Source organism: Citrus clementina, unplaced genomic scaffold (genome assembly GCF_000493195.1).
Source record: "Citrus clementina cultivar Clemenules unplaced genomic scaffold, Citrus_clementina_v1.0 scaffold_4, whole genome shotgun sequence".
NCBI classification, from domain to species: Eukaryota; Viridiplantae; Streptophyta; class Magnoliopsida; order Sapindales; family Rutaceae; genus Citrus; species Citrus x clementina.
In genome coordinates this window covers 21,099,418-21,118,683 of record NW_006262274.1, presented here as the reverse complement: position 1 = coordinate 21,118,683, position 19,266 = coordinate 21,099,418, and the positions used below count along the sequence as shown (strand labels likewise).

At 36.2% G+C, this 19,266-nt stretch overlaps 3 protein-coding genes across 7 annotated transcripts; 1 reads left to right on the top strand and 2 right to left on the bottom strand.

Annotated features, from left to right (window-relative positions):
• The first annotated feature begins 117 nt into the window (after window positions 1–117).
• Window positions 118–2,747, top strand: LOC18043877 (nuclear transport factor 2B). Of its 2 annotated transcripts, none has more exons than XM_024185518.1 (2): window positions 118–556; window positions 2,418–2,500. In XM_024185518.1, exons 1-2 carry the CDS (start codon window positions 307–309, stop codon window positions 2,465–2,467), a joined length of 300 nt encoding a protein of 99 aa, XP_024041286.1. In that variant the 5' UTR covers window positions 118–306; the 3' UTR covers window positions 2,468–2,500. The 2 variants fall into 2 exon arrangements, with proteins under 2 accessions (XP_024041286.1, XP_006438006.1); XM_006437943.2 differs by having other exon boundaries at window positions 120–603; window positions 2,418–2,747.
• A 341-nt stretch (window positions 2,748–3,088) lies between these two features.
• LOC18043876 lies at window positions 3,089–5,129 on the bottom strand. Of its 2 annotated transcripts, none has more exons than XM_006437941.2 (2): window positions 4,823–5,129; window positions 3,089–3,911 (listed from the first exon to the last, which is right to left on the bottom strand). In XM_006437941.2, exons 1-2 carry the CDS (start codon window positions 4,949–4,951, stop codon window positions 3,447–3,449), a joined length of 594 nt encoding a protein of 197 aa, XP_006438004.1. In that variant the 5' UTR covers window positions 4,952–5,129; the 3' UTR covers window positions 3,089–3,446. The 2 variants fall into 2 exon arrangements, with proteins under 2 accessions (XP_006438004.1, XP_024041285.1); XM_024185517.1 differs by lacking the exon at window positions 4,823–5,129 and adding an exon at window positions 4,639–4,708.
• Window positions 5,130–5,816: 687 nt separating this feature from the next.
• LOC18043875 (calmodulin-binding transcription activator 4) lies at window positions 5,817–15,127 on the bottom strand. 3 transcript variants are annotated; one of them, XM_006437940.2, is made up of 13 exons: window positions 14,186–15,127; window positions 13,907–14,032; window positions 13,705–13,820; window positions 12,855–12,943; window positions 12,578–12,623; window positions 11,572–12,034; window positions 10,995–11,116; window positions 10,632–10,719; window positions 10,316–10,536; window positions 8,616–9,292; window positions 7,424–8,006; window positions 6,838–7,128; window positions 5,817–6,129 (listed from the first exon to the last, which is right to left on the bottom strand). In XM_006437940.2, the coding sequence occupies exons 1-13, from the start codon at window positions 14,193–14,195 to the stop codon at window positions 6,040–6,042; spliced, it is 2,922 nt and encodes a 973-aa protein (XP_006438003.1). In that variant the 5' UTR covers window positions 14,196–15,127; the 3' UTR covers window positions 5,817–6,039. The 3 variants fall into 3 exon arrangements, with proteins under 3 accessions (XP_006438003.1, XP_024041284.1, XP_024041283.1); XM_024185516.1 differs by having other exon boundaries at window positions 10,316–10,473; XM_024185515.1 differs by lacking the exon at window positions 14,186–15,127 and having other exon boundaries at window positions 13,907–14,161.
• Window positions 15,128–19,266: the final 4,139 nt, after the last annotated feature.

Here is a 19,266-nt window from a genome sequence, read left to right as displayed (position 1 = left end):
CCATATTAATATTATTAATCAGTACAGGCCGAACCCACTGTCCGCAACATTATAATAAAAACACCAGCACACGTACGGTAGACCAGCCGATAAAATCCGCCTCGACTATTGATATTTTTCAATTTTCAAATCTCAGTCGTTGATCTATTTTTACCTAAACCAAAACCCTCCAACTCCCAAACGAAATCTGAGAGCGCTCTCTCTCTCTCTCTCTCTCTCTCGTTAGCGTGAGTCTCAAGCGGAAACAGCAAACGCAAAATTCGAAAAGAGAGGCAGGGGTAGGAGGGGATTTTGAAATTCAATCAGATGGATCCAGACTCAGTGGCTAAAGCCTTCGTCGAGCACTACTACACGACGTTTGATGCCAATCGTACGGGGCTCGCCAATCTCTATCAGGAAGGTTCAATGTTGACTTTTGAAGGTCAAAAAATCCAAGGCTCGCAAAACATCGTCGCTAAGCTCACTAGCCTTCCCTTCCAGCAGTGCCAGCACTCCATCACCACCGTCGATTGCCAGCCCTCCGGTCCCGCTGGCGGCATGCTCGTTTTTGTCTCCGGTAATCTCCAACTCGCTGGTGAGCAGCACGCTCTCAAGTTCAGCCAGGTCTTTACTTACTACTCTTATTTTATATTATTCTGATTTGATTTTTTCTGTGATCTATCTATGCCGCTTATTTTGATCGATCTCATTGCTATTCTATGATGTTGTTTGTTTTTTGGTGAAACCGATAGCTTTCAATTGATATATCTGCTAGATCTAGGGTTTCTTATTGGCTTTGTAGTTTAGTACTTGTTTATCTACAGGCCTCTTCGTGATCTTCGTTTCATTTATTTAATATTAATTCCATATTCTGATTATCTTTTGCCTTTAAATTGTAGATTTGTCGTGATGTTTGTCTGATTTTAAAAAATCTTTTTTTTTATTTAGATCTTAGAGATACTTGTGGTGTCATGCCACTGACAGTTTTCGCTTTTTCAATTTTAAAATTTGAACATATTCTATTTACTCAGCTCATTGCTTTTCTTTCTAAAATAATATCTTGTAGAATGTGTAAAATGGATATTGCCATTATTTGATTTTCTCGCTGTAACAAATATTAATATAAATTCGCTTCCATATGCTATAGTTGGACAGATCCTGCCATGTTTTGACAGCTGTTCTCTGCCAATGCTAGTAAGAACATTGTAGTAATTTAATTATCGATAGGTGAAATGGGAAGATTGGAACTTCTCTTCATACATGATATAATTTCTTTGTCACTTATAACATCCCTTGCACCCTTATGCTGATCTCTCACATTGATAAGAAAGAAAATGCGCAGTTGTAGGGCTATGATATTGCCTAAAGATTGTCTATTTGCTAGTTAAATGCTTCAAGTAATGATGACTAGACAGCTGAGGTTAGAGTGCTGTAACAGCCTTAATCTGTTCAGTTTTATTTGGATGATGCTATTGCTATTCTAAATCATGCAACTTGAAGTACTTCAGTTTTCAGATAATGTTATTATATCTAGTCATTGCTATATAAATTTCCTGTCTATTAATATATGCTTCTTATGTGGTGAAATTGCAATGAGATTTGTTCTCACTATTGGTTTTTTGTCTAAAGTACATCTATTGAGCATCTGATGAACTCTGTGCCGGCTTCTATAAAAGTTTTAGTGTTTTTATTTTGTTTTTAATTTTATCTTCCTGAAATTAGATTAAATCTTAAGAGAATTAAATGAATCTTTTATGGTAATTACCAGTGTCAAAAGAAATCTACACAGAAAATTCTTAGATATTGCAACTATATTAAGTAACCTCTCAAATCAAACTTAATATTTCTTTTTCCTAATTTATTTGTCAAGAAATGAATAATTGAATAAAATCATCTGAAAACTAGAAAGAAACCCATTACTAGAAACACAGAAGAGGAGCATTTCAGATAAGCTGCCTTCCTTTGATAGTTAGTGCTTTAGGATTTGTGGGGAGAGTGAAAAAAAGAGATTATAAATCATAAGGAGCGAAGAGTGACAAAATAGAGACAATTGATTGTTAATTAAGATTTAATCCAATTTACCGAGACACAATTAATAACAAAGTAAAACTCTTTTAGGAAGACAAATAAACAAAGAATGAAGAAATCGAGAGAGGAAGGGGAGGAAAAAAAGGTAAATTTGACTGGTGAGTGCACTATTTTATTTTAATTCTTTAAAAAATATGATTAAGTTTGTTTTAATCTTGACCGTCAGATGAAATGTAATCTAACAGCTACAAATGTGCGTGAATAATTGTTTGCAAAAAGAGGGCTCCTATCCTGTCCCTTGTTTAATTGGTTTATTGTTACCTCGCATTTGTTTTCGATTTTCTCTCTTGTATTCATTTGATGTTATTCTCGCTCCTAACCAATATTTATGGTCATCCTTCTGTTCTCAGATGTTCCATTTGATGCCAACACCTCAGGGAAGCTTTTATGTGTTGAATGACATATTCAGGTTGAACTATGCATGAAGAGAAGATTGATTGAAAAGGGATGCAACTCCTGAAGGAGTGAAACATGTTTCCTTATCTTTATTGGATTTTAAACATTTAAATGAACACTGGGTTTTTCTGTGGTCGGTTATGTTTAAGGTTCCCTTGTGCCTTTCCTGAACTTTAAATAGAGACATCTTTTCTGTGATTGGTTGAGTAACTGCAAGATCTCCCTGAAGAAGTTGGGTCTTAGTGAAATGAATCAGAAATATTTGCAATTGTCTGATTACAGTTTTTTGGTTGTATTAATTTTCACGGCATCTGCTTATTGATATTGTGACACTATTCCTTTGTATTGGTTTTGTGTCAACTTGGAAAGGAGTTCACTAAGTGATTTTAGAGAACCCAATGCAAAGAGGATAGGCATTTTTGAAAGCTCTTGGGCTTAGTGGTTGGAAGAGCTTCAAAGTATACGTATTAGCTAGGATGGATCCAATAGATGTGTTGGTTCTGGCTTAGTGGCTTTGCCCCCCTCTTGCTAAGTAGAGATTTGTTTCGCTACATTTTGTCGCGCACAATGAAAAATCAACTTAAAAACTCGGCCATATTTTCATCTAATGTAATATAATACAAATAAAATCAACGGTATCAACGTCTTCACCATATAAAACATCCAAACAATTTGTTTCCGGAAATGTTTCAGCAGGAAAAATTGGTTGCATTGACTCTTTTGTTTCAACATCATGGAGTCCACTTTTCTCCACTGCAATCGAATTCAGCAATTTTAGAATCCAATTGCGCAAAATCAAGTTGAACAAACATATAAACAGTTGCATCACACAAACATTATAACACATGCACACATTTGCCAGGGAAAATGAGAAGAGGGGCAGGCATACAATTGCATTCCCCTAATACAAACACAACTCGTTGAACCTGGTGACAGCACAATGAAGCCCCAGTTTTATGCTTATGCCAAACACCACAATGGTTTCAGTGTCTCTCGCCATTCATACCTAATTCTGCTAAATCCATATGGGGTAGCTCTGGCATTTTGAAAGGAGAGTATTGAGGAGCCTCATGCTGCTGTTGTTGTTCTGCATCTCGGCCATTGTCTCTAGGACGTTTAAACATCCCTTTCAGCATGCTTCCAACAGCTTTAAAAGGGTGGTTTATTCCATCTCTAACTTTCAAAATCAGTTTGACCTCAGATAGTTGCCATGACAAAGTGAGGAAAATCATTGCCGAAAGAAGACAATGAGTTATAAAGTTCTGTCTCTTCACATGCCTAAGCTCATTGATGATCTCTTCTCTACTAATCTCGGCACCCTCACCACCTAACTGACCAGCATTATCACCCTCAGTTTCCACTTCACCAACTGCAGAGGAATTGGCCTCCTCTTGTCCCGGTATTCCTCCAGGTTGCTTTAGGACCCCACCCCCTTCTAATGACTCCAACTATCATCAGTAGAAAGTAAAGACACATCATGTACAATTTGTCCACCATACTCATGGTCTTTTTAAGCTGAATTCAAAGTAAACTCACATGTGCCAAACTTGTCCACAACATTGTTGCATAGAATTTGGTCAATTAACAAAATTAAACTGGCACAATTTACAAGTGTTTTAAACACTTTTACCGTACTTAAACAATGCAAATTAAGAAGAGATGCGTTCATCTTAAAATATAAAACCACCACCCCCACTACTTTCAAATATATCATTCAACAAGACAATCTGTAATATCATACATAAAGAGTTCCAATTGTTCTCAATGCCCTGATGATTAACAAGGAAAAAAAAAAGAATCATGGTGACAACACGGTAAAGTTTTTAAATCAATTGTATGATGTGCGTTCTTTCAACATATTACAGCTAGATATGCATGTGTCCCTAGAAAGAGAATTTTTTATTCCAAAGGGATACATTTGAAATAGTGAGTGTGGGTTGCTTAGGCAAAAACAGTGCTAAGAAGATGAACTCGCGAAGTTCTTGCGTAGCACCCTCCTTTAATTTATTTATTTTAAAAAAAAAAAGGTTTGGAGCTTGTTGAATTCGGTACGAGATAATCCACACAGAGCCCTAAGGGACAAAACTAAATTACTCAATTGCACAGCAATTAGAATGAACAACGGAAAACATAATCAATTAATGAATAACGACTGCCCAGAAAGCAAGAACAAACCTTCACGACACGAAGAGTGAAGGAAACCATTTTGTATCCGACTGAATTAAAGCTTTTCATTTCCTCTATATCAAAAACTTTATAAGAGTTATGAGATCAAGAACCAGAGTTTATAACCCAAAAACTCACAGTAAAAAGAAATGAAATGCAAGTGATAGTGGTGGCTTCAATTTATTATAAAAACCTGAGAAAGCAAGTTAGAGATCAGAAGCTGATCTTCTTGGGCAGAGGAGGCATCTTCGTTGTTCTTCCTTTCTTCTCTGATTTTCTGAATTGCAAGATTGATTAGCTCTGCTTTGTCCTTTGATTCCATTTTGGCTCTTCTTTTGGGAGTTCGAAATTGGATTTTGAATTTGACTTTTAGGACGTACCAATTTTTGATTCATGAGAACCAAGTCGCGACCATTTTTATGAGTTCCGGGTTCACCGTTATTTGGGAGACACGTGGCACTCGTGCTTATCGTGGCCCAATTATAGCCGCCCCTCTTGTGGGGCCCGTAATCATCAAAGGTCGTGCGCTGTCTGCAAGTGATTTCAGCGGTCACTTTTCATTTATCACAGGTATTATTATAAATGAATCGAGAGAGAGAGAGAGAGAGAGAGAGAGAGAGCGTGTGTTTGGAGATATAAGAAGTAATTGCAGTGAAAATTGAAAAACCCTGTATTTTCAACGAGTAACGATATAATTATAAATTTTTATATAAATTTATTTTTATATAATTTAATGTGATATTAATTTATTAATTAAATTAAATATTTTTTAATACACATAATTTATTTTAATTATCTTATATTTTTATTCAACTAATAAACTAATATCACATTAATTTATACAAAATAAATTTATATAAAAATTTATAACTCTGTTATCACTCATTTTTAATTTGTGAATGGTATGCTCGCAACTAACTTAACCCAACACATAATTTTCAAATTTTTTTTTTTGAAAGTAAAAATTCAGTGCTCAACTTTAGTGGGTCTCTATTTCTTTTGTCCAATATTTCTCTTACAAAACAGGATGAGTATTCTTTTTTTTTTAAAAAAAAAAAAGAAAACAAGGGAAATTTGTAAATAGCATAATTGGGATAATACACACACACACACACACACACACACACACACAGATATATATATATATATATACATACTGAAATGCTATTGCGGTATTGCCCTTGGTATACGTTCATTTTCTTTTCTTATAAAAGGTAGGTCATCATTTCCAGCATTTCCAGCATTTACAGCATTAGTACACGGAAACATGGATTTATCAATGAGAATAACTACCAAATACTACCAAACGCATAGCACTACACAGAGACAGTATAGAATGACCATGTCCAAGTATTAAGTTAAAGATGGTCCAGCGAAAGGCACACAAATTAGGATGGTAAATATTTGGTTCTACACAAATCGGTATGTCGATTCATCATCCATATCGACAGCATCACCTGCAGATAATGCTGCCGCTTCACTTGTTTCACCCAGTTCAGCCTGCAAGAATGATTGAATATATCAGAAAACACAATTGAAGATACCAAAGGCAAAATGCACCAAGTGCAAATACTTCAGGAGTTGTATTTTCAAAAATTCAAAAGCCAACTGATTTTACAGAAAATTAGATGGTGGATCATCATCATGATCCATCATTCATGATCATTGACTTGAATTACAAGTCCAACTTCACAACCTACAAGCTCCAATATAAGGATGTTGATCCCACTTACTAGATCATTAGTTCATATAATCTGCTGTACAACATCGTTTTGGCAATTGAACTTGATCAGACACTATTGAACACAGAAAAAAATTCAGGATAATTACAGAAACTGTTTGGAGTGATGTAATAAACTCCATACATGTCCGATTTCAGTTGCAAGTGAATATATATAAGTATTATATTAAGGTCAAGGCTCATGGGATGAAAAGATTGACAAAGGGGCAGCCACACCAACCCGAACTAATTTGAAGGTAAAATTTATGAAGGTCATATTCTAGGGACAAGATTGTGCCAAATGAAGTTTTAACCAGGACAGCTTATTTTTATCGGTAAAAAATATCACCCCACGCTCATTTACCCACACTCAAAGCAAATCTTAACTACTGATGTTTAGAGGTAAATTTTAGGCTTCATTTCAGAAAGGGTATGAGTAATTAGAGGAGCCCATGGACATTCCTATGCTTAAATGTTTGTCTACTGACCTTAGCTTGTCGGTATCTTTCAAGCATCCGGCGATATTGGTTACGTGCAGTCGGAGAATCAACCATGGACAATACTCGTGAGACAGCCTCATCAATAGTTGCATCCACTTTCTGTCTGCGAAAAACTTTGAGAATGTCTTCATCATCACTTTCATCATTGGACTCTATCTCTGGCCGAAAACCTCGCAAACCAACTCCTTTCCGTCGCCACCGTAGTATTACCTTATCAAGAACTCCCACAGCCCATATTACTTTGTACTTCTTCCTAACTTGATAGCCTCGCACATGAGCCTGCAAAAAGGTTCAAGTAAGTACTTTTGTAAATCATCTTTCCCATTGCACTGATAATTGATAAACAATTCTTAATTTCAAACTCTGTGTGCACATGTTTCCTGGCTAACAGAAAAAGTACTGGAGACACAGGAGGGAATGACAATTATTAACTCCATGTATCAAATTTGTTAATTGATTCATCTGTGAGTGGAATGATTCAGACATTCGACTTCAGTTCTTGAGCCTAGATGTGATTCCATTTGCAACATGTTCTCAGCGGAAATTTGAACAATGGTAACAGGAAATGCAATACCTGTATCTTCACGACTTTCTGACGAATTGCTAGATAATCTTTGCGACCTTTCCATCCTCTATATTTCTTCTGGATGGATAAAGCAGCTGAGTTGTGATCACGAGCATTACGAAATGCCAGTTTTGATATAGCTGAAAGCCCTGGAATGTCATCTGGATTGATTCCATACTCATCTAGGCTAGCACCGATAGCTGCAAGATCCCTTTGTTGTCGCTTCCTGAAAGAGTGAGCCCGGAAAGCAGACTGAATGCGTGCAGCAGCCTGAGCTGCGTTCCTAACTGCAGCCAATGTATCTTTAAGTGAAAGCTGATCCTCAGTGGAAGAGATGTTTCCATTCGAGATACTATTCACAGTTATTTCTGCTTGAACCTCAGCAGAATTTTTGGAAAGCTCACTTTCTTCCAGAGTGAGGGATGAAAGATGGCTAGTTAGTGCCACTTCTGAAAGATAACCGGCAAGACCCTTGTGCCCACTGGAGGCAGCAATGAATGCTGGGGTTCTACCAGTTGGATCTAGTGGATTGGGATCTGTCACTGCACCAGCTGATGCACCAGAAGCCAAAAGAGCCGCCACCATTTTTTCCCTGTAACAAAAGAACAACATATATCACTATGATCTATCTGCATAAGACAAAATGAGCAAATGTTATTATGGTTAAAGCTATACATGATCAATGGTTTTTATTAACAGAAACTTGACAAACATAACATGAACCATCAAATCCGCACATTTGCAACAATATATAAATTCTTGCGGAAAGCATGGATAATATGAACTGGGCAGAAACTCTGATGATAAAAAAGGTATTGGAGAATGCCAAACTGTATGCAAAACAGAAAACAGATAACAATAATGCTATCTCATTTCTTGTTTCTTTGCCGTAGGGGTTTGACTGATTGGTTTTCAAGTAGCTTTCTTTAGCTGGTCACCTGAGTTTAAATATTAGAGGAGATAGGGGGCTAAAAAACTTGAGTTGGGCTTTATCCACAAAAAAAAAAAAAGAGGAAAACTCATTTATGTTCACCATCCATCTCAATTCTCTTTACTTCGGTGATTGATAGAAACTAGGAAGTACTTACGAAGAGACAACACAATAGCATAGGTAATACAGTATTGCTCCATGCTAATTTCTGCACACACATATATATGCATATAAATAAATGTGTAAACAACAAAGAGATTTTCACTTTACCTTCCAAAACGTGCAGCCCAATGAAGGGCAGTCCATCCATTAATATCCCGGAAGTTTATACTCACTCCACAACTGAGAATTGGGTTTAAGGCCCACTCAAAGCCCAACCCAGCAACCATGTGTATTATCCCTTGCTCTTTCTTGGACAAGGAACAACCTGGCTGATCAGATTCTCGCAAGGATTTGGAAGATAGCCACTGTTGCAGCTTGTCTTTAAGAACCTCTTGCAGAAGCCAATCAATAGTATCCAGCGAATTACCACTACCAACTAAAAGAGAATCTATAACTTGTCCCCACAAATCATCATCAGCTTTCATTCCTCGCAATTCATGATATCCCAGCTCAACCCCCTCTTCTTTATTCACTGATGAATCAGACAAAAGCATCTGTACAAATCTGACAAGTAGCAGAAGTTCATCATGGCTCTTAGTAGCTTCTTTTTGGGACCAATTATCATAACTATTAGGCTTAACTCGGTAGTTGAATTCTTTGACTTCACTGCAAGACTCCCGATTGCCAGAAGTTATACACAGAGTGACTTTTCCAGGAAGGCGAGGAGGAGCTTCGCAACGGATAACACCTTCCTGAATGATCTGAAGAGGTACTTCAGTGTCACCAAACATACATAACCACGCAGATTCTGATGGATCACAGAGAAAAGATCCGACAATTATGACCTGCATTGATTAAATTCTGATTCAACTTCCGAACCAACTTTTGTCAGAGAAAACAGGATGAAGAAGATTTGGACTCCTCCTTGACAACAGATGCATCACAAAAATATATCCCCAAAAAGATAAGAGGTCAAGGGAAACCCAATTCTAAGTTATAATACTGAGCCAAGAGCTCTGGGTAGTATCAATGGTAAATCAGATTATACCAAGCCAAGAATCAGGGTCAAAAATTGCTGGACCAGAATCCACAGCATGGTAACTCTATTTCCACTAACATTAGGGATTTTTAGGAATCCCTTGGGAGCACAAAACAAGTTCATGTGCCCTTCGCAGAGTCTAGGAAAACAAGTTTCTCTTCTTTATATTCCACTTTTGCAAAAGACAACTACATCAAGTTTTTTATTTTTGTTATTTCATTTCCTTTAGTTGCTTGGAGTTTGACTCAGCAGTGGGCAAATGAATATTTTTTGAATTCAGTAAACAATGAAACAATTTAACGAAAAACATAATCAGGGTCAAACAATTCCTACTAAGCTGTATCCATCACTAATATTTGAATGGGACAGTTTGTGATCAGCTTGTTTGGATTCTAAGACATCTCTGTTGAGAAGGAACACAATGGGGCTTGGCTGTAGTTGTAAAAGGGTTGGATGTGACAAGAAAGGGTTTTAGGCTCTGGTCTTGCTTAGCCTCCTCCTATATCTTCATAAACACAGTTCCACCCCCATGGGAAAACCACCCAGAATACGAGAAAGGTGACTATGTACAATCATCTAAAGTCAGATTGGTAATTATGAGCAGCGTATGAACTTTCGCTGATCCAACTTATCATAAACAAATTGAGTCTACCAAGAGGACAATCTATCAGAGGTCAATTAGGATCAGGTTGACAAATCAGGTTCTACTTTTATATTTTACTTTATAATTTCTTTGGTCATTGCAGGAAAATATACTACAATTTATACAACGAAGCATAATAAGCCTTTCTGAAAGAAATAACAATTCATGGATTTGCATGAGCTATACCTTCGTAGATTCATTTGCATAACCCCAATCAGGGGATATTTCACGAATTGCAAACTTCTGCTTTTGGGCAACGGTCAATCTCAAATCTGCTTCAAGTGGCACTCCAATATGATCTTGGTCAAAAATTGTTGTGTAATTGGAATTGGTTTGTTGAGTTCCTATTAGAGATGAATATTCAGGAATTTCAAATTTTTTAACTTCCTGAGGCATCAACAAAGAAGCTGGCAATATGGGAGAACGTCAGAGCTGGTAAAAATTAAGGAGGTACTGAAACTTAAAAAAATGAATCATGATAAAGAACAGAGGAAAATCATACGATGTTCAATGGACCCATTGAAATTTGGCCAACAAGAGAGTTCCTGCTCTTCAACTGGTTCCCTCCAACAAGAAGAAAGTGGCTTATCCTATTTTAAGCACGAAATCATTATTCTAGTGAAAGAAATGCCAAAGCTGCAACAAGTGATTTTCGAGTAATCCAATTGACTTTGTAACAAACAATAATATTAGGAATTTGGCGTTATTTGCAGAAATAACACCAAGGCAAATAGCCAAAATAACTAAAATGATAATTTCAGAAAATGGCAGTACACCATAATACAAGATATCATAATCTCTAAGAGGATAATACAAATTGAATTATACTTTCTTGCACTTCCATTCAATAAAACATTTGTATTACCTGGGACTCAACACCTGATGCGTTCTCACATGACTCAAGCATGTCTTCCCAAGATAAAGGTCCTTTACTTCCAACCGCATAACCATGCCCATAAGATTGCTGAAGATGTTTGCCATCATATCCTACCCAAAAAAAAATTAGCAGCACATTCCAGCTATTTTTCCTTTTTAGTGTAATTAGAATTTGATTATGAATAGAGGTAACCAATAAATAAAAAAAAACAAAACCAAAGGAAAGAAAACAGAGGAAACTGCACGATTGCTTAAAGAAATTCTATTTCCATAATTTATTCTTCCAATCCAACTACATTAAGCAAACTCTAGTTTTATGAAGTTCATGCGTTTAACAACAGTTGCACAAATTCCACAAGCCAACGATGCCCTAAATTATCAAATAAGAAGAGATAAAATTCCATCAGATTCAGCAATGAAGATCAGCAAATCAAACAACATATCAGAAACTATACAATATAGTATGAACAGATGAAACACAATCAAACAGTCTTTAAGAAAATTTCAGAACTGTTATTACATTTTGACAGCTTTGAGCATATCACATATAAGACAACTTAACCAACCTGCATCCTGATGCATCACAAGATTATTTGACTGATCTTGGAATCCAGCATGTCCACCTTTATATTCCTCTTGGACAACATATTCTGGGCTTTGCAGAAAAGCTCTAAACTGGTCCTGCTGGGAGATCTTGCTTTCGCTGTCCAAATCCTGCCTGGAGAGTGAATCAATTTCTTCAAACATGTCATCGTTCAAACTTAACTGCTCCTTAAGCTTCCGCAAAGCTTGACTAACCTCAGCTTCAGAACTAGTTGATCCTCCTTTACTATCTACTGCATTATCCTTACTTGCCATCTCAGAAGTAACCTCTATGGAACTTGGACTAGATATACTCTGATATGGTTCATAGAAATCACTTTTCAGAGAGGTAGGTCCTGGATTTGGAGTGACGTAAGATGCTGGACTCAAAGTGAAAGTGGAAGAAGCTCCTGGTGATACTACAACAGATCCAGGACTAGGCCTTCCCTGTCACACAAAATGTCATGAAGGATGTTAGTCCAAAACTCAGGCCTCTTCATCACCAACAGCTATTGCCAATGGAAGAGTACTTGATAACAATCATGCAGGGGAAAAATACTAAAGGATCCTGATCTACTGATGATATGATTGGAACCCAAAAGTCCACCAGTATAAGTTCTTTTTTTTTTTTAACGTAAAACCAATTCCACCTTACTCCAACATCATTCATAGCTGCGAAACATTCCTCCGTAAAAATGATTCCTTGAAGGGGGGAATTTAGACACAGCTAATAGAAAACCAGTACTTGGATACAAAATAGGCTGCCTATCTGAAAAAGGCAAACAACATTCAGCTGGAAAGAATTTAGGACTGACCCAAAGCAATGGAAAAAAATAAAATGATGACAACAGGGCAAGGAATGATTGGACTACAGCTTTAAATTAATGAGGACAACAATAAGGTTTTTATTGTAATTATAACAAATTATATACAAATCTAGGAGTAAAGGTCTGGTAAGTTTTGCCAACATTCAGATTCATATAAGCTCACCTCAGTTATTTCTCTGTAGTGAACAAGGACAATATGCTCATAAGCCCTGGTCACGAAAGAAACTGTCAGAAAATATCCCTGCTCATTGTTCCATGGACTGGGAGACAACAAAGTGATAGAAAATACAATGAAGCCAGATTTTTCTTCATCCCAGCAGGAATAAAAACTTTGAAAATATAAAATTCCATTCTACACAGGGAACTTCAAACATATAAGAATTTATGAATCACACAAAAACTTTTTCTTTCAACAAAAATAACTGTATAAGTACACTTACGGATCCAGCATCCAATAGCTACGCCTCTGAAAATTAGGATTCTGCTCACCATGTGCATAATAACAATTTAAAGCTTCAGCATTTCCAACCTAACCACAAATAATACACAGTACACCATAGTTCTCAGAACAAACTGATGTGCCATAAGACGGATAATTACTTCAAAAAGAAGCTTTGTGCACATTACATAAGTCCCTTTTTATTTAAGCAGCTAAACTTGATTTATAGAGTAATTTCATTTCATAATGTCAGTGTTAAGTGCATTCTAGCATGCTAATCACAGCAACATGACCCATTCCCTTTTTTGTGTACTTCATCCAGACATAAGCAATAAGACGTTCCATTACGGCCTCTTTTTCATACGGGGAGGAGAAAGGAAATTTTGTAATTTAAATTATTAAAGGAGAAGCAGCAGCAGCATGAAATTTTAACATGGAATTTAGATATCAGGCAAATAAAATCCACTTACATTTTTGGAAAAACAGATCTCCAAAACGGACAAACAGATAATTTAAAGGTGTCAGAGAAGATTTATCATATGACCTTCTAGTGCAGACAGCAAGTCAAAGTTCCCCTTCTAAAAGATTACTACCATTCGAATAACCTTTTTTTTCCTTTTTCCTCCATGAAACAAAAGTAAACATAAATATGGAAATTAAGAGAAATGTTTCTCATGCAACAGTTAATTCTCGGCACCTACCAAGGCAATGCAATCCCTGATTACTTGTCATAGAAGCAGCACATAGGGCTTTTTTCATCTTTTGGTTTTTGAGTTTTCTTGGAGAACAATAAAATAAAACCTTGAAAGAAAAAATTTGCAGGTAATTGTGTAGATATTTTTTTCACAAACCTTAAGGCGTTCGTGTGCCTCCCCAACAGCCCTCCCGTCCTTCTTTTTACGCCAATTATGACCATCCTTACGGAAAAACCGGAGGACTCTCTTATTAAACAGAAACAAAGATCCACCTGTTGAAAATACGAAGCAAATTTTGAACAAACGAGAAAGCTGTGAATGAATTGCTTCAATCCAATACATTTAATACGAAGCTCACTGTTTGGCTTTTGCGGTGGCTCCTGCGTGAGCTCGTACTTGTCGTAATTTTGTAGTATAAACAGCACCTCAGCTGGCTTCAGCCAACGCGTTTGTGCTTCTCTAAACAAAATGTCAACATCATATCCTGCAAGCATCATACACGCAAAACAGCTCCATGGAACTTAGCAAGTCATTCACAATACATAAATTTAGCCCTACCCCTACGTGTACGTTTTCAGAACATAATGACTAAATCTGACAGATTTTTGAAATTTCTAAGAGCATAGCAGAATTATACCTCCTTGCATCGTATTGAAACGCTTGAAATTACATGAAAGAAAATCAGAACCGGACGAATTGCAGAGAAAGACTTTCACTTAATATTCATTTGAACAGTACCCGGCGGTGTCGATCAGAGCTCGAAACGACGCCGCTCAGCGCGGAACTGGATGCAGAAATTGAAGAGTTCCACTGTTACAGGATTAGTTAATCCTGAACCAGATCACTCTCGAACCAGTTCAAGCTTGACACGGACTTGCGAAACACACGGAGAGAAAGAGAGATTTTGACTTCAAAGTGCAAACTGCAGCACTGCGACCGTACGGTTGGATTTTTCAATTTTTTTATACTCTATTTTTAAGCTCGGCGCTCAGCAGGCCAGACAAAGCCCGAAAGTGCATGGAAGAAGAGTTTCTGGTACTCCTCTGCCTAGAATAACGCCTGGTTTCTTTTTGCTGATGTGGCAGAATATCATTGGTAAAAAATGATTATTTTTTTTTTTTGGGGGGAAGGTTTATCGATGTAAGCTGTGACTGCATAACCAGGAATAGTCTAGCTGCAGGTAATAGAGTCTTGAGGAAGAATCTCCTACAGAGTAAATTACTCAACTAACCTTTGTCGAAGTCAGTGACTCACCAGAGTTGTCTGTAGCATACCAATTTGTTGCTCATTCGTCAACTTTGCATATCAGTCTGCTTCCAAATCTGTACCCCGCCGTTGGATTTAACACAAAATCAAGGCATCAAAAACCGACAACTTAATCTTAACCGCTGTCATTCATGGGAATTCATGGAGAGGCAATCTGCTGGTTATATGTTTGGCTTTGATTTTCTTTTTTTAATTGTATTTTTTAAGTAAACAATGGATCACTTAAAACGACTTTGACACCATCAACACTTAAGCGTAATTTTGTCGTTTGAAATTCTTGTCTTTGCCCATTCCGTGCGGCGCAGAAGGTCATGCTTTGATGGCTGCCAAGTGCCGGGTCTTAAGGTTGTGGACTAAATAATTATCTTTTTCCAATATAAAAAGACACGTGATAAAGGTGTTTCGCCCATTTATATGAAAAAGAAAAAATAAAATAAAAGCTGGAAAACACAACCCGATGTAAGTCACGTGGGTTTAAATAGAGATTAAAAATATATTGTCCATTTAAATTCGATGGAATTCATCTTAATTTAATCTAATGATGGAAGGTAATGATCAAATATCATCTAATCTAGATTACAATCTAATTTTAAATGTTCCAATCCTGCATCAATACTTATTAGATTACAATCCAATTTAAAATGCTCAAGACTTTTAGAAGATATTACTTTTAATTTTTTTTTTAAAAAATAATACTTAACATTTATTGGTAAGAAGTTGCTTAAACTAATCTCGATAAAGAATATTAGTTCGGAGTTGTTCATTATCAATTAAATTACAACTATCATATTTGTCTATAAATCTGACATAGTTTAGGTTCAAGAATTTTATTAAACCATATATCAGTTTTTCCTTGGTAAATTTTCGTGTATTGAACAAATTAAATTGATCGAAATTTGCAATGAGAATAACGAAATATTACAAAATCAAATGATTCGTGTTGACATCATCATCCAGCTAAAAGTCCATGAGAAAAGCTGAGTGGGCCCAAAAAATAGGAGTGCATTTGGACTTTTAAAAAAAAAAAAAAAAAGGCCGTCAATAGCTTTTGCACAAGTTGACAGAGACGGGCTGCCGTGTCCATAGAGAGGCAATCCCTAAGTTACGATTAACGTAACATACAATCTGAAAAATCTTATCCGTTCAAAGTTTTAAAATCTAATTCAATGGCTAGTGTTTAATTTGTCCAAAAGCTGTAAAGGATGGAAACCGGCTGAATTGGTGTGCCCATTTGACAATCTTCTCTTCCTCTCTAGTCTCCACTAACCTTTTCTTGCTCCTCTATTGCCTTCTGCAGCATCTTTTCCTGCTCTTTAACACAAAAAAAAATTCAAATCCGACAAGAACTCATCGTTCTTTACAAGCAAATCAAGATCATCACCAAGAATTAGACTTTTCTTGCTCTTTTTCTTCGAAGCACTCTTTGGAGAACATAAAAAACAACCCTTTCTCTGAGGTGGAGACAGCGGAGAAGAAGGTGAATCTATCCATGAACTTAGAGAACTCAACGACGAAGAAAATGAGTTGGATTTCGACTTCAACTTCGATTTCGAGGAAACAACGACAATAGGAACAGAAGCAAAAACAGACCCACACCTGGAATTTTCTTTAAAATCGATTTTTTAATCTGGGTTCTATTTGGACTCAAAGAAAATGGCAAAGGAGGAGAGGAATCACAACTAGAAACTGATTTTGCAGTCTCCAAGCCGAGTTTCCCGTATGGGTTTTATTTGGAAAAAAAAAAAACTCTTAACTTTGAAGTTGGATTTGAATGATGATGATGAAGAGATTGTGTGTGTTTTTCGGTGTGACGATGATGATTATCATTGATGTGGGTTTTGGGTTTGGCAGTAGCCGGAAAAGATTTGAGCCTGCAAAATTGGGATTCTAACTTAATGGGAAGGATTGAGTCGTCGGAGAAATCAGAAAAGTTGACGGCAGAGACAACCGCCTGTAGAAGGGTGTTGCCTGCGTTGACCTCTTTTGATGACCGACTTCCAACTGCTTAAATCAGTTTTATTTTATTATTATTATGTTTATCTGGCATATAATTATTGGTTAACTAGTCATGTCATCAGCTGTATGTTACGTTTAACGTAACTTAGAGGGATCCCCATAGAGAACATTTGAGAGGGTACTCTGTACTCACCATCTGAAGAGTAAAGACGACGATTCTGTGTGGGCGTTTAAGTCTTTAACTCTATTTATCAATGCCATTCAATTTAGTTGTTGGGATATACCTATCGCAACAAAATTTACTGTTGGTGCATCACATACTACAAATAGCCCTAGTGTCTTCATGCCACTTGTTATGTCTCTGACCTCTTTTCTTTGTAATAAAAACAAAAGTCATGTGAGTAAAGTACGGGGCCAAAATAGATTCTTTGTTGACAAAAAATATCAACAAATTTACCCAGAGTTTCTTATAGATAATTTCTTTTTTAATTATAATTCTGATTGCGATATTTATCATGTCAATTATTGCTGATCAAATATTAAGAGTTTTGGAAAAAAAAAACACTTTTTGGCTTAACAATTCTTAACTACTCACCTCATTATTAAAGTAAAATGTTTAAGGGTAATTTTTAGTTTCCTCCCCTAAGTTTTTGGCTTGTTGCATTTAGATGGCGAAGATTCGTTTATTAGTGAAAAACTCCCTGCTGTCAGTTAATTTCGTGCTTGACTGTTAGTTGACATTAGAAAGACAAAAATGCCCCTGGTTGGATTTTCAATATATATATTTTTCTTTCTTTCGAGCTTCCTATTTCTCTTTCTTCAAGTTCCGTGTACAACTCTGTGTTAGAATCAAATCGAAACCTTTGTCATATGCAAACCAGTCCAGTGCTCAATCTTTACGTGAAGTAAAGGAACAATAGCCACCGCACCTTGTGTTTTGATCTGAATTTTGTCAGCATCTTATACCTTCGGATTGTTTTGGGGAAGCCAATTATAACAGGTCAATGTCGAATTCAAGTCTTGTTTGGGTTTATTTGGAGTGCATTTATGCTGCCTTTACTAAAAAATGTAGAATGCATTTTTTGATAGTTGGTCGTGTCCGAGTATTTGTTGTGGGTTTATTTACAGTGAAGAAGCCTAATTTTTTTTTTTTTTTTGGGAGGGGGGAGGGGAAAGAAAAAGAAGTTGGTGAGTTTATTAAGCTGTGATTTTCCTGAAGCTTAACTGACGATGGATTAAATGGGTTTGATGGTGGTGCTAAATCAGAGCTTGATTTCAACTTAGATGAGTTAAAAAATTGAATTTTTTATTCTTAGTTTTATTTTTATGTCTAGTGATGCTCCTGATGTATTTGAAGAGCACTACCTTCAAAATTGTTACACAAACTAATTGATGCCGAACTTTGCTGAGTTAAAGTGGGTTTAATGTTAGTTGATGATGATGCATGCAAACAATTTTAAGCTGCCTTTCACCTAAGACACCATGATGTGAAGTTTTCTATTTGATTTTCTTTTAATTTGCCTAATCTTGAAATTTTTGTGGAGTTTTCTATTTATTTTTTTTGCCTGTATTTGATAAAGATTTGTGCATCATACATTGCTCTGTAGAGCATAACTTCATTCATTGCTTATATATGTTGTGGATTGTGTCACAAGTGTTGATGGATGTGTAAGTTGTAGTTCCCAGCATCTTGAAAGTGGTATAGCTGCAAAGATTGTCCTGTGCTAGTCCAACGCCTATGATAATGCTAAGATTTTAATTCCAATTCACATTAGTTTTTTTTTTTTTTTAATGTAGTCAGTAACTATTGGTTTATGTTTAATATCATTTTTCATTTTGATTGTTTGTTTTTTTGCTTCTAGAAACCAAGATAGCTTACCCACGAATGAAACCACTTGACCCATAGCATCCAACAATGAAATAGATCAACTAAAGGTGCATTGACAACCAAAGCATTAAAGCATAATCTAATCCTACCAACTGATATTTGAAGGGATTGATTTGATGATATAACACATTTTGATAGGCAAAAATGGATAGGCGGATATATCATCTTCTTCTCAGACTATGCATAGGTTTGAGTTTTTTCTTATTTCGATTTTTTTGTATATGAAAAATTCATGTTGCCAAAGACAAGTAATATCGCAAGCTTGCTATTCCTGCAGATTGGACATGAGTTGCGAGGAGCCTATTGTGTGCAACTATATTGCCTACTTTGTGAATGTTGTTAATTCTGGCTATAACTAATACTGTTTAAATTATTTGATACTGAAATGCAATATTTGGTTTTATATTCAATTTAAGCTTCACTTCTCAATTGTGCTAAATTCAATTGAATTCATATTTGAGTGGAATATTATATTTGTTAGTACTGTAGTTACGGCACTAGACCCGTGGTGGATTAAAATAAGCTATCGATTACTTTGGTGGCATTGAATCTTAATTTGTTTGTTTGTAGTGTGGCTACTATTAAGTGCACACCACTGCAGTTTAGAA